This window comes from Camelus dromedarius, chromosome 5, assembly GCF_036321535.1.
Source record: "Camelus dromedarius isolate mCamDro1 chromosome 5, mCamDro1.pat, whole genome shotgun sequence".
In the NCBI taxonomy this organism is placed as follows: Eukaryota; Metazoa; Chordata; class Mammalia; order Artiodactyla; family Camelidae; genus Camelus; species Camelus dromedarius.
The window spans coordinates 70,496,255-70,510,114 of record NC_087440.1 but is presented as its reverse complement, the minus strand read 5'-3'; the positions used below and the strand labels follow the sequence as shown (position 1 = coordinate 70,510,114).

Sequence of the window (13,860 nt, the reverse complement as noted above, 5' to 3'; positions counted from 1 at the left end):
AGCCAATCTTATTTATTTTTTTCTTATGGTTACTGAGCATGATACACACTCCTGATCTTCATCAAATGAACTTGTGGGTTAAGTGGTCCAGTGTAGGCTGGACAGCAGTAGAGTTGGGTGGAACTGAAAAGACCTTCTTTAATGCAGAGCCTGAGGATCTGTCCTCACCTCTGTCTGGTCCAACATTCTCATTAAAGCTTAGAAGGAAGATGCAGCAGTACCACGCTGGAAAGGCAACCCAATACACCCCCATAAATATCGAAATTTATCTTACCGAAAGCCAAGAAAATGAAATGAAAGAGGGAAGTTGTCCTGCATTCAGGTGAAAAAGGGGCAATGTTATAAGATGAAGGAGGATTGGTTGAGGAGTGGTTCAGGTGGCAAGACTCACGTAAACATCCAACCATTCATTCATTCATTCATTCAATCACTCATTCAGTAACTGCGGGAGTATCCACTCCAGCCTGACCACTGCTGAGGACCTATAAAGGACATAAGTCCCCACTCTCTGGGAGCTCACAGTCTCACGGGAAGACAGACCTGGAAGTGATTTTTTTTTTTTAATGGTAAGTGTGAACATGTATGAGGAACACACAATAAAACAGGAAAGGTCACCAAACACTGCTTCACGGCAGTCACGCTGGCATGAGACTCAGAGGATCAGTGGGCGTTTTGTCAGACAACCTGACATGGGAAGGAACGGTTTTCTAGGTAAACTTTTCAGACCAGGCAAAGGCCATGAGTCACAGCTGGCTTTACTGGTAGACCCTACACAAACACATATGCATGTAGGATTTGGACGCAATAAGACAAACAGACACAGCAGGTCTCTGTCCCACATTCCCAGTTCCAGTACACTCCTGGACACATCTGCTTCTTACCGTAAGTGATGACCAGCAGCACAAAGTTGAGGTTTTTGAAGAGTCGGACTATGGAACTTAAGTACGAAACATCAGGAGACGCCAAGGCATAGCTCAGGGACTGGGCCCTGCTGGGGGGATGTTTCGGCTTCTCCTTGAATACTGAAAGCAAAGGAACAGAGAGATCACTGTAAATCCCTGTGGTCCCACCCTTGCAGAGCTGACACTTGGGTAAGACCCGACTCCCTCAAATGAGAAGGAACTAAGACTCCAAAAGGAAATATTAATTCTTCAATTCATTCTCTTGAAGCTGCATCTCACTTTCTGTGGACTTTGATTATTTTTCTTAATGGCCTCTGGACAGCTGCAATCATTGGGCCTCCCAGGCAGCGTTCAAGGATCAAGGAGTCATATAAAAACTGGCGAATAACATACGGCAGAGCACTGACAAATTCCATAGTAGCTGGGGCATAGAGGGAAGTGAGAGCTGAGGCTCTGGGATTAGTGAGCCCAGTTACAAACTCAGCACCAGAGCTCCTCCCGAGGGGGAAGGGTCGGTGTTGCCCATGCTTAGCACAGAGCCAGGAACGTGGCTGCCAATAAACACTCCCTGCATAAGTGAAAGGGTCTTCTTCTATTGGAAAGATCTCGAGTCCCTTCCTAGTTTCAAAGTCTGAATCAGATATCTGCCTCACAAAGAAACCAGAGGATTAACACAGGCCCCTGCAGGAGTGGTCACTCTCATAGGAAGGACTGGGGAGGGGCACTTAGAAAACCATTTGCTTTGTGTTCTATTTTCAGTACAACTGGTACAATCCATCTGACTGCACTGATGGCTGTTCAGTACTCTGGGGGCCAGATCAGTAGAACCAATTGTTTGGCTAAACTGGCCCCCAAATAGGGTCCAAGTAAGCACCATGCTGCCTCCCCCAGTCCCCATGAGAATGCTCCAGAAAGGTCAGTAGATTGTCTCCCGTCAGAGGAAGCTCTGGAAATGAGGTTTACTCCCTTGAAGATCAAAGGGCCCCCCACCCAGATAACCCTCCAGCTCAGACTTCAGAGCCCTGCTTCTTCCTTCTCCGGAAATAGTCCTGGATAACTTCCCACCATTGGGAACTTCTCACCCATTGTCTTGCCTGTTCACCCCCCTTCTATCAGGGGAAAGAAATCAAGGCAAGAGGTTTTACTTTTTTTATCTCTGCAACAGCAGCTGTTTGTGCAAGGATTTGGCAACCAACCACAATTCAGATAAGACTTTTCAGTTCTTTACTCAGTGAGCTATCATCTGTGTTTAACAGTAAAATGCCAAAGTGTAGAACTGTCCTACCTCCAGGATCTCAACTGCAAAAACCCAGGCCCTCATCTGCTACAAACACAAGAATTTGGAACGGGGCCCAGTACAACTTGAAACTTCAAGTCTGGCCAAGATTGTTCTATCCTGTTCTCAGCCACAGCTCCACAGCATCTCTACCTTTCCAGGGACACCAAGCCCTCCATCCAAGAGATCTGTGATCCCGTGAGCTTTGGAAAACCATTGGGTAGCCCTTCTTCAGCTTCGACCCAGAGGAGAGAGAGACACAGTGCGGACCCCAAGGAGGAAAAGACACAGTGAGAACAGCTGAATGAGGCACATGATTATAAAACTGTTTGACTCTGGAGGTGAGGCCAGCAGGAAGGAATGAAACCTTTCAGATATTAGGAAGAAAGCTGATTAACCTTTAAAGATGGATAAATCACTGAAGATGAAAAACTCTACTACGCTGTTTCTGCATTTATCACAGCACATGTTATACAGATGACAAAAGAGGACATAAATTATATTAACTAAATATCTCAATGATTATATATACATACAAATAATAGCAGTTTTCTGATGTTGGTGGTTGGGATTAACTGGTATAAGGCTAAATTAATGATCATTCTTCCCTTTACGCTATTTTGTATTTTTGATTTTTCCATAATGAGCATATATTACTCATACATATATTTTTTTAAAAGCATTTTTAAAAATGTAGTCCCCAGGCATTCTCAGGTGAATCTATGAGAGTATTAGTGTTTGTGGATCAATATGCATCAACCCTGTTTTGTTTCTTGTTGTTCCAGAAATTTACAGTATGGAGTTAGAGAAACATAGGTTTGAATCCCATCTCTGTCACTTACTATCTAATCCTGAATAATTTCTTTAACTCCCCTCAAGTCTTGGTTTCCTCTTTGTTAAGTGAGATGATAATGGTACCTTCCCACATAGGGCTGTTGAGGAGTCAATGAGATCAAGTATACTCAGCACTGGCTCATAAAGGGGGTCAGCAAGCTGCCCATTAATTCTAATGAGGCTGTGCTAGGAAACTGGTTAATTACCGCTAACCTTTATTGAGCCTCTAACAAAGCCCACAGGACCAGCTAGCACTGTATCGGCAGCAGTTACTCAGGCTAAAACACTTGACCATTGGAAGCCTGGCCTCCAGTTTCTATAGACACATTTTATAGAATACGTGGTACCTAGAATGGTGTTCTAGGGCCATGTTTACAAGGTCCTCACCCAAGTCAGCAGAACCTCCCTGCCTCCCCTTCCCCCATCAGTCTGCTAATGACCTTACCGATGATGACAAGGATGAAAAGCAGAGTGGCCACACCTCCTATTATGTAGAACATGATGCTGATGTGGTAGGCAAGCTTGTCCTGGTCTTTGATGTTGGGTACCAAGACAGGAGGGACCAAGAACCCAATCGCAATTCCAAGCTATAGAAGACAGAGACATCAATCATAGCACCAATGGCCAAGAGGTGACAGCACACATTTAAGAGGCTCTTCATAAGAAACATAACCCCTAATGTCTAGTCCGTTTAAAAATTCAAAAAGGGACTTTTCCCCCTCAAGATACCAGAAAGATCTTTCTTTAGATTGACAACTCAGCTCACACACTGCTGACCACTCTCACTATCAACACCTATTGAAAAAGATTACAGTTGGGATTCTCAATGCAGGCTGGCTCTTCTCCAGGTGCAAACTAATGAATGAAGTTTCCTACCCTCCCTTGTCTATGATAAAGTAAATCAATCTTGATTTTTCTTTTCCTGCCACTTAAGTTCTTGATTTCACAGAATCTGTTAACATGGAGCTGAGAGACCAGCTGAAGGAAAAGTTTTAAACCCTACAACCCTAAGAATTTGCATTCAGTGAGACAGAATCCTAAAGCTGTTTCCACATTTACAAACGTGAAAGCTGAAGTTCATTGTGTGAGTAGCTTAGTAATTTACAAAGCATCTGTGGTGTAAAGTCACACATCACGGCATAAATTTATACAGACAGGACATGGGTATACACAAACTGTGGCTATAAATACACACACAGAGACACACTCAAACATGCACACTGACAAACTGAAACATCTCATATCTGCGTTGGAGTTCAAACTCCAGTGACCTGACAGATAACATGCCTTGGGTATTTCCAAGGTCAGAAATGCCTTGATTCAGGAGTGACTAACTGCGATACATCTCCCCAAACCCTTCTGCCACACATAATCCCAAGGCAGAAATTGAAAAATAGCCTGAGAACTCAGGCAAGCCTCAAATTCTAAGGGTGAAAAAAGGTAAGTCTTTTGTCTCAAGGTCCTGTTTTTCCTTTATTTATATATATATATTTAAAATGTTCACAATTTTTTTATTTGTTTTGTATTTATTTGGGATTATTTCTCTATGCTGCATTTAAACATTAATGAGATTGTATGTAATCATAACTTTTTCTCCCTACAACGTAAAGGCATCATTTTATGAAATTTTAATTTTAGTCATAAAACCTTTTCTATCAGCTCATTTCTTTCCGCTTTTCCTTTATCGAACTTGAAAACAATTACAGGGAGAGAAGTGATTTGTCTGCACGTCATATTACAACACCATTCATCACCTGCCAAAGGGCTGATTCATCCTGATTGGCTTTCCAGCCTGTGAATTATAGCAACTCAGGGTGGTCAGTAGTGGTGCTCAGTGCTGGGATAGTCACAAAAACCAGCATCAGTAGGCTCAGTGTAGGGGTCTTGCACCGGACGCCAGTGTACAATCAGCACATCAAACAGATCTTTACAGCATCTACCATGTGAAATGTATTCTGCTAGATATTTGGGGGGGGGGAGGTGAGTGGTGGAGACGTATACGGCAGAGATCCTGCCTTCATGGAGCTTTATAATCTAGTGGGGGCAGAAGGGATCTGAAACAAAAATACAAAGGATAACGCAAATGGCGATATTTGTGGGTTGAAATTATAGAATGTTAATAGTGTGAGAGTTCCGTCATCCACTATTACAATCTGGTTATTAGAGGGCCAAATGGAGACTAAGTGAGATTAATATCTAGAGGTTAAGTGACTTGTTCAGGGTCACACAGAGTTCTGGGAGAGCTGAGGTGAGAAAAGAAATCTCTTGGCATCTCAAGCTAGAGCCTCTCCATGGGGCCTGGCAGTGCCCTTTGGGGCTGAGAGACTTAAGGAAGGCCCAGTGAGCAGGCTTCTCTCCGAGGGAAGACATTCCATGTCCTGGGAGCTTAACTGGTCCTTGGTGACACTCATTTGTGAGTTGAGTCCTGCTCCTTAACTGCTGATCTCCAAGACCCTGGGGGTAAAAACCAGCCTTAGAAGGGCAAATGCAACCTTCGTAGCTAGGAAGCGGGGCCACTGCATGTCCTACCTGGCAAACTGAGGACTTTGGAGTTGGAGATCTAGATCTTAAATAGGATCCCAGAGGGTCCCTTTTGCAAGAACGAGGGAAGATACAGGAATCACCCGAGGTTCCGAGATTTTTCCATTCTCACAAGGACCCTAATGTAGGGTAATCTAATCCCAGGTGATCTTCCGCCTGGAGAGGTAAGTCCTCCCAGCTGACTCCACACCGCACACCTACTGCTCAGAGGCCCGGCTCCATTCTCCGTCCACACACTAAGCCTGCCTGAGTGCCTTGCCAGCATCGAAGCCTCTTCCAGCCTCCGGATGAAGCAGCCAGCAAAGGGGCGTGAGGTAACCCTGGCCAGACAGGAACGCTATCTCACAGTAACCTTTCTCCGGGAGGAAACTGACTCTGGTGGTACTTTCATGCCCAGTGTGGAAACCAAAATACAGCACCAGACTGTAAGATGCTACCTCTTTAGTGTTTTCAAGACATTTTTTTTCCTGCTTCTTGAGACAGTGAGAGTGCACAGCTCTACACCCGGCTCCTGGTTCCTAAGTCTGTCCCTTAGTAGGTGCTCATTCACGGTGACTGGCTGGAGAGATGGACAGATGGATGTTGGTAGAAGATCTTGTCTACACAAAAGCTGGTAGAATCTACCCATTAGAGTCCACGTTCTTTCTACAAACCACGCTGTACCACAGTGTTAATGGGGGGAAATGGGTGAGGGGGAGTGGGAAGAGGGTAGGATGGTGGACTAGCTTTTGAGCATCTACTATGCGCTGGGTACATAATACAGTTTATCTTTATCATTTAACCCAAGAAACCTTACAACAAAGACAAAAATGAGAAAAACTAGGGGTTGGCACCCAGCCCCAGGTCACACAGGCAGAAGAGCAGGGTTTCTAACCCAGTTCTGTCTGACTCCAGGCCCCAGCTCACCTCCTGCCTCCCAGGAAAAGTTGTCGGTGTGATACCAGTACAACACACAAGCCTATAGTTTCACTTGTTTGAGTTCTGTCACTCATTCGACAGGACACCACCAAGGCAGACAAGGTCCAAGAGACCTGCAGCCCAAGTCAGTGCTAGAATAATGTGAAGAGCTGGGGGGATGCAGCACTCAGAGGCTGGGACCCACACCTTCCCGCAGTCACAAGACCAGAGACCCACTGTAATGACTAAAACTCACTGCCAGCTGCTTCCGACTGGGCTTATGTGCCAGCAATTGTTCTTCTCAGTTTTATCTTCCTCAACAAATGACAGCCGTGGGCAAAAAGACACAATCCAGTCAAACCAAGTCACCACCTTGGCTCTTCAGGAACTTACTTTGTAAAAATTACTTTTAAAGTGGAGTTCGTTTCTGTTCATTTTTACCCCACCCACAGCAGTGTTTCCCAACCCGGCCTGATGACAAAGGCCGCCAGCCGCAACCCCACTGCAACCCCCAGGCCTGGGGTGGGCCCTGAGTACTGGTGTTTCCCTCTGCAGGAAATCCTTTTACCCCTCAAGGGCGTCTGGGAGACACTGCCTCAAAACTAGCGTGGCCTTCACACAGCTTCCACGTGGCTCTGCTCTGAGTCACTCTCCACTTGGCAGCCAGTGAGCTTTCGAAAATGTGATCAGATAATGTTCTTCCCCTGCTTAAAACCCTCCAGTGACTTCCCCGGGCTTTTAAATTAGGGCTAAAAATCCTCAGCCCACAAAGATCTGTACATAGGGTCATCTGCTCTTGGTCAACTACTTGCTCCCTGGGACCCTGCCACTCTGGCCTCCTTTCTGTCTTTCAAATATCCAAAGCGCCCCCAGAGCCTGAGGACCCCACGGATTTTGCACCAGGTCCTCTGCCCAGACTGGAATGCCCTCCCTGCTCTGTTTCACCAAGAAATGCATATATCCTTCGGCCTTGAGCTTAAGTCTCACTCCTCAGGGAAGATTTCTCTGCTCTCTGGTGCCAAGAGTCAAAAATCTCCCTCTTTACTGGTCAGCAGCTTTCCCTGCAGCAGAGCCCTGGGCTTGAAGGCTTGCTCCAAACTTGGTCACTTATGACCTAATGGGGGCTTGCCCTGCTCCTCAAGGAGCTCACACCCACGTGGTTCATTTAAACAGTGAACATTGTTCATTGGAAAAGAACCCGTCATCTTTCCTTCTTTCTACTCCAACATCCCTTGGAGAAGTCATCACTCTACACAGCGGTTAAGGGTTCAGGCTTTGGGGTCAGAAAAATCTGAGTTCACACCCCAGCTCTATCAGTTACTAGATGTCTGACCTTGGCAAGTTAATTCACTGCTTTATGCCTGTTTCCTAACCCACAAAAGCAAGATACTACCCAGCTCCTACTCTCTAGTCACAGGGCTGCTCTGAGGACTAAATGGGCTCACATGAATGGCCTATTCAGCAGAATGCTTTGCACTGGGGGGCTCGCTCCCCTCCTGCAAGCCTGGCCCTCCCCTCGCTGCACACTCTCACAGCAACGGTGACAGGAAGGAAAGGAGAGGCCACTGGGACTCAACAAGACATGCTTGGTTTACTTAATGCAGCCCCACAGGGCACTTTCCCTGGTTCTCCTCCTCATCCTTCTCCAGCTCCTCTCTCTGCCCTTTCTCAGTTCGCAGTCACCCATGCCTCTGCCCTCTCACATCCACACTGTCCCAGACCCTCCCAAGCCTTCCTTGGAAGCCCACTTTGCCCCCACCCCCTTTCAGGCGGCTGTGACCTCTCCTCCACCAGCCTGCACAGTGTATCCAGGTGCACATTCCTCAGCGCTGCACTGACCACGCAGTCCCTGCCCAAGGACCTTCAGGGAGCCAGCCCTCTCTGAGGAAGGACCAAGTCCAAACCCCTCTGCCTGCTGTTCTTGGCTTTCCTCGCCTAGTTTCAAACTGTCTTTCCAGTTCCATCTCTACCTACTTCCCTGTATGTTCCCTGTACACCAGCCAGACTGGATGACTCACAATTTCAACCTTTCATCCTCTGGTGTCTTCCTTTATCCCAGCTGATTCATTACGTGGAAAGGTCTCCCACCTTGACTCTTTTACAGCCCAACTCAACGTCACTTCCTTCACTGAATTTGCCTTGATTATCCTACAGAGGTGGAACCTCCTTGCCCTAACTCCTCTAAGCCTTTGGTTTGCAGCCTTTTTTGTGACCTTAGCCTGGTGCCTGGTAAGCAGAACAGGGGTTTACCCTAAAAATGGGTGTTGAATGAATGGGCTGCAGTTTACTGGAATGTCAGGTCCCAGATTAGCTGTGAGCCGAGACCTGGGGAAAGATGTGGTTAGAAATTTAAATCTAGACAAGGTTCTCAGAGAAAGTGTGCTATTTAAAAAAGCATGGTAGGGGGTTGTTCTTAAATCAGCACTGTTTGATGGATAAATCTGGGTTCCATCTAGATTTCCATATACCAGGTTTGCTTAAAACTGCTCAACTCCTAGGAGCAACCTTTAAGCACACAGCACGATGCCAGCCCCCACAAGGTGTTTTTACGTGATGAGTGACCAAGCACATGTGTGTATCTACACATATCCATGTACACTAGCAATGGCCTTAATGAGGTACAGATTAATTGGCAGTTAAGGGTCACAGAGTATAACAACTGAGGAAAACTTAAGCGACAAAGACAAATGTATGAAAATGTTACTATACAAAGGGCCATGTAAGTCCACACAGCATTTATGGGCACTAAAATGTGCTACACATGCAGTATATTACTTTCTACCCCCTACAGCAACATGCCTACCTGCTCCTGGTCTACATTAATGTGCGTGTAAAGCCAGCTCATATGACTGTCTTTTTTAAATTCCCAAATCCAAGCATTTGGCTTCTTTTGAAAGGGCCAACTCAGGATTAAGGAGGTAGCAGACCTTCAGATCAAAACAATCCCACTGATTTGGGGGAAAATCACTCATGAAAGGGGTTTATGGATTTAAAAGGCTAAGCTTAGGTCCCTAAGAACTTGGGAAGCAAGGTCACAGCTGGTCGCCTCTCGACTTCCTTAGAGTCCCTCCCCGATCAGAGAGCTCGTCCTCAAATCTGTGTTTATGCTGGTGGCTTACATAACCGCAACACCCTTGGATTTCCTCAGTCCTTTAGGGAAAAGAGGTTAGGGAAAAGCAGGAGGCAGTGGCTAGTGGAATCAGGACAGCCTGTAATCACTGATTCCCAGGGAAGGTAAGGAGAGGAATCATAGCTGATCCACGGTGCTCCCCAGGCCACAGCTGCTGTCCTAAGCACTATGAAGCCCTATACAGATAGATACGCTCTTTCAGTCCCTATTTTAAAATTGAGAAACCTACAATGTAAGTAGCTTGCCTAGCACGTGTCCTAGGCTGGACTTCAAGCTCAGTCCATCAGTCCTAGAGTCTGCACCCTTAGCCATTTGGCTAATGCTCAGGTCGTGGCTATTTTATTACTCAAGCTAGAAGGAAACTAATATTTAGTGTGTACCTACTGTGTTCTAGGGAGTGGGCCAAATGATTTTTCACACGTGATTTCATTTAATTCCTTACAATAATCCCCTAAAACGGGCAAGATTATCTCTGGTTTGGTTTTAGAGATGAGAAGACTATAATTTGCCCAAGATCATCCAGCTTCTAATGGCAGAACTGAGAGTCAAGGCCATGGCAATCTGACTCCAAATCCCTTGAAGAGCAAGGTGAATGCCACAGAAACAGCCGCCCTCCTGGACCTGACCGGTTTTCCAGTCTTAGATGACTCTATCATTCAGGCACCTCCTGTATACCTAGCCATTGGAGGAAGCTGTCATGAGAGGTGTCTCCAGCTGTAACCACGCAGTTACACCCTATGGGATTGCTCGTTCTTATGCAATGCTGGCTCTTGGTCGTTTTCCATGTAGGGCATTTGTTGTCTGCCCAGCTAGATTTTAGCACAGTGAGGACAGGGACATTGACTAACATTGTCTTGTGTGACCCTTCCCCACACGGCACCCAGCTCCCTGCCAAGTACAGGGACTGTGCTCAGGAAATGTCTTCTAATAAAGAGATGACCTTTAGATTTGTGCAGCTGAAACCTAACTCAAGTATTTCTAGTCTCCTCCGGAGCAAACAAGTCAGGTACAGCAGCAATTTTCTGTATTGTAAGAGTTTACCACTAAAACAAAGCAGAAGCAAGGTGGAATGACACAGGGAAGACTTCCAGTTTGGGGCTCCCCAAGAGCAGACCTGGGGGCCACTGGAATGTAAGATGATCAACTCCCCACCCTCAAACCTACGCTTAATATTTACTGAACACCTACTGAAACTAAGCACCACGCTAAAAGGTAAGGGAGGAGACAACAGATGCAAGAGAAAGCGCTCACGTGAGCAAGCTCCTAAGCTAGCCAACACACCTTGGTCTTGACCTACAGCCTTGGTGCTGGCTTCCCTCCTCCTCGTTGAGGGGGACAAGGTACTGAAGGGCAGAGGTACCTTAGGCTGTTCTCAGAGCAGGTGCTAAGTTCAGGGGAGGAGTCTGAGTTTTACAGGGAATGTTTTTTTAATTAAAAAAAGGAATTTTGACAAAGGGCTTAATTTTTTCAGCTGAGCCTCATATTTGTGCTGCTTTCAGTCATCAACTCTAGAGGCTCCTGGAACACACATGCCTCCTTTTAAGGCAGATGTTCCTCATGATATTGTCCCTGTGGTGACATCTGCAAAGGCTCAGTCCTGGTCTATGTGAGAGTGGACACAAAGGCTCCCGAGAGCCCGCCTCACTGCTGGCGTCTCCACTCACAGGGCCCTCTGGCCGACAGAGCTGATGACCAATGACCACAGACTCCTAGAACACAGGCTCCCAATGGCTCAGCTGGGGAAGAGGGAAAATGAGGAGCACGTTTCAAACCACCAGGTCAGCAAAGTGGCAGAATGCAGGCCTCACTTTCTCCAAGTTTTTCACATTTAAAGGAGGTAACCTGCAAAGCTCCCCCCAGATACGTTGGCACTTCCACCAACCCCAACCCAGATGCCAGCCCACAGCAGCCAACAGAGGGACCTACCATCCTGTGTGCCACTGCCTTGCTCAACCCTACCACTCCCTGCCTCGTGACAGATGGTGAACTGATCAAAAGCAGAACTGTCTGCTTGGTCTGATATGTCACATCCTGTCATTCCTGAAAGTCGTTCATGTGACAGTACACGTTTCTCATCCTCCCAAGTTTCCTTCTGAGTCTGGCTGGGCTTCTCGGTGACAGCTTTCCCGTTCCGATTTACAGAGGTGAAGCCCGGACCCGGGGCTTACTCGCAGGCAGGCCCCGGAAAGAGTGGTTCCCTCAAGGGCTGCACGAGCCAGCCCCAGTTCCCCCCACTGTGTCTCCAGACACAGACAGGCTGGGCTCCAGGCAGCTTGTTCCTAAGAAGCCAGCTTCGTAAGTTAAATAGCCCTGCCTCATGATTCCAGAGAGAGGCGTGGGAAGAAAAAGAAATCTAAACTTTGCACAGGAAAACCATAAGTACCCCACATCTACCACCTCCCCGAGAAAGCAGCACCATTAGCTCTGGCCTGGGACTCAGGGAATTACTCTGGACCTACTTACATGATGTCATCTCCCCTCCTGCTTGGCCTGACCTTTCCCCTACTAGTCACTCTAATCTGTCTTTCCTGAAGTGTGAACCCAGGACCTTTCCAGTCCCATTCACTACTGCATCCTCAAACCTCAGAATGTTGAGTGAAACAGAGGAGATGCTCAGTAAATATTTGTTCAATCAATCAATGAAGGCTGTGGTGCATTGCCTCAGTAAAACCACAGTTTCCAAGAACTGACTATAAAGGTCACAGCGCCAGGACTTAAAAATGGAGAGGACAGCTGTTAATCCAAGGTTGTCCTTCATGAGATAGAAGTACCTTCATTCACTGACTCGCATCTGTCACGTTACCTGCTGTCAACTGGGGGGACACAGGGAAGCTGGACAGAGGGGATGCAATCCAGGACAAGTAGAATTCAAGGAGGAACAAAGACTGGATGGTCAGGGGCCCATGTGGGTTATTTGCACGGGACAGAGATCTGGCCTAGGGTGAGGGCGCCCTAGAAAAGGACATGGATTTCTGTGGAGTAGCTTGAGAATATAGGGCTAGCATTCCTGGAGCAAATAATGGGGTACCCTCTTCCCTAAGGAGAGATAGAAGGACTCTGGAGAGAGAGAAGGCAACATGGTCACAAGGACCGTCCAAGCCCCACCAGTGCCCACTCGTTAGCACCCGTCACTGCCACTTGCTAAGTGTAATGGACCTGGGAGAAAGTGTGATTTAAGACCTGGACCCCCAGGCCCTTAGGAGAAGACCTCTTACTCCTGGGCCCCATCTCCTGACAGTGCGAACGAATTAGATTCTCTGCTCTGTCACCACTGCCATGTTCCTACTCCGAAGAGAGGAGCCATCCAAGACACATATAGACTGAAAGGCTGCTCTGTGCCAAGCCCTGGCAAAAGGCCCTTCTTGGAATCAAAGGGAATAGAATGGTCCACAGGGGTCCTGAAGCTACAGCATGGCTCTGGTCCAAAGGACCACATCCGCAGAGATGCTCTGGAACCTAGGAGCTCTGGGAGAGGCTCCTTCAGCCAGAATGACCTGGACTTTTTTCTGAAATGTAGAGTTGACTCTAAAGCCAAGAATGGCGAGCCTGTAAACAAAGTGTGGCCCCTAATCCAAGCTTGCACTTTACCAGATGAATGGACCTGATTTGTGTACAGGAAGCCCTTTTACTCTCAGTGTCATGAGGGAAGTTTAGAGTTCTTTTTGTAAGGGCAGTTAAAAACTCACATTTGCACAAAATTTCAGTTTTCAAGGTACCTGCACATCCAGCACATAACTGGAGCCTCAAAACCATCCAGTGAGGTGAAGAGCAGGATGCCCACGGCACAGGTGAGGCACAGAGCCCTGTGAGGGACACGTCTTTTTCTCCACATCATAACTGAGTTTAAGCAACTTGCCGAAGTCACAGAGTTAATCAGTGGTGAGGTAAACACCAGGGCTTCTGATAGTCCCGTCCCCAGCCCTGCTCCCTCCCCAGAGAACCTCGCTAAGCCGTGACGTGGCTCCAAGCAGCCAGGAATCCCAGGAAGATGTGAACTGTGACTCAAGATGAACCAGAGTCCAATGGGATCCTTTGCCAAGGGAATGTGTCTGGGTCATCACAAAATGGATTACAGTTACTCTGCAGCTCTTATCAAAGTTCTTTCTGGACGGTGAGTTGGAGGCAGTCCGCTGAGGGGAGAGGATGTCCACGTCTCTCAGAGTCTCTAAACAAACTTAGAGCAGCGATCTGGGCCCTGCGAACACAACTTCCCATCCCACACAGTAGCCTTGGGAGAACCAGTCGCTCCCAAGGAGAACTGTGCTTACTCTGCAAATAAA

General features: G+C 47.2%; 1 protein-coding gene across 4 annotated transcripts in view; it reads right to left on the bottom strand.

Moving 5' to 3' along the window:
* FLVCR2 (FLVCR choline and putative heme transporter 2) overlaps positions 1-13,860 on the bottom strand; it is a 58,585-nt gene that overhangs the window by 24,482 nt on the left and 20,243 nt on the right. For all 4 annotated transcript variants that reach the window (XM_031454095.2, XM_064486133.1, XM_031454094.2 and 1 more), the window contains 2 exons: positions 3,458-3,599; positions 882-1,022 (listed from right to left, as the gene is read on the bottom strand). In XM_031454095.2, the coding sequence (XP_031309955.2) occupies positions 882-1,022; positions 3,458-3,512 (196 nt within the window). In that variant the 5' untranslated portion in view covers positions 3,513-3,599. The remainder of the gene's footprint in view (positions 1-881; positions 1,023-3,457; positions 3,600-13,860) is intronic.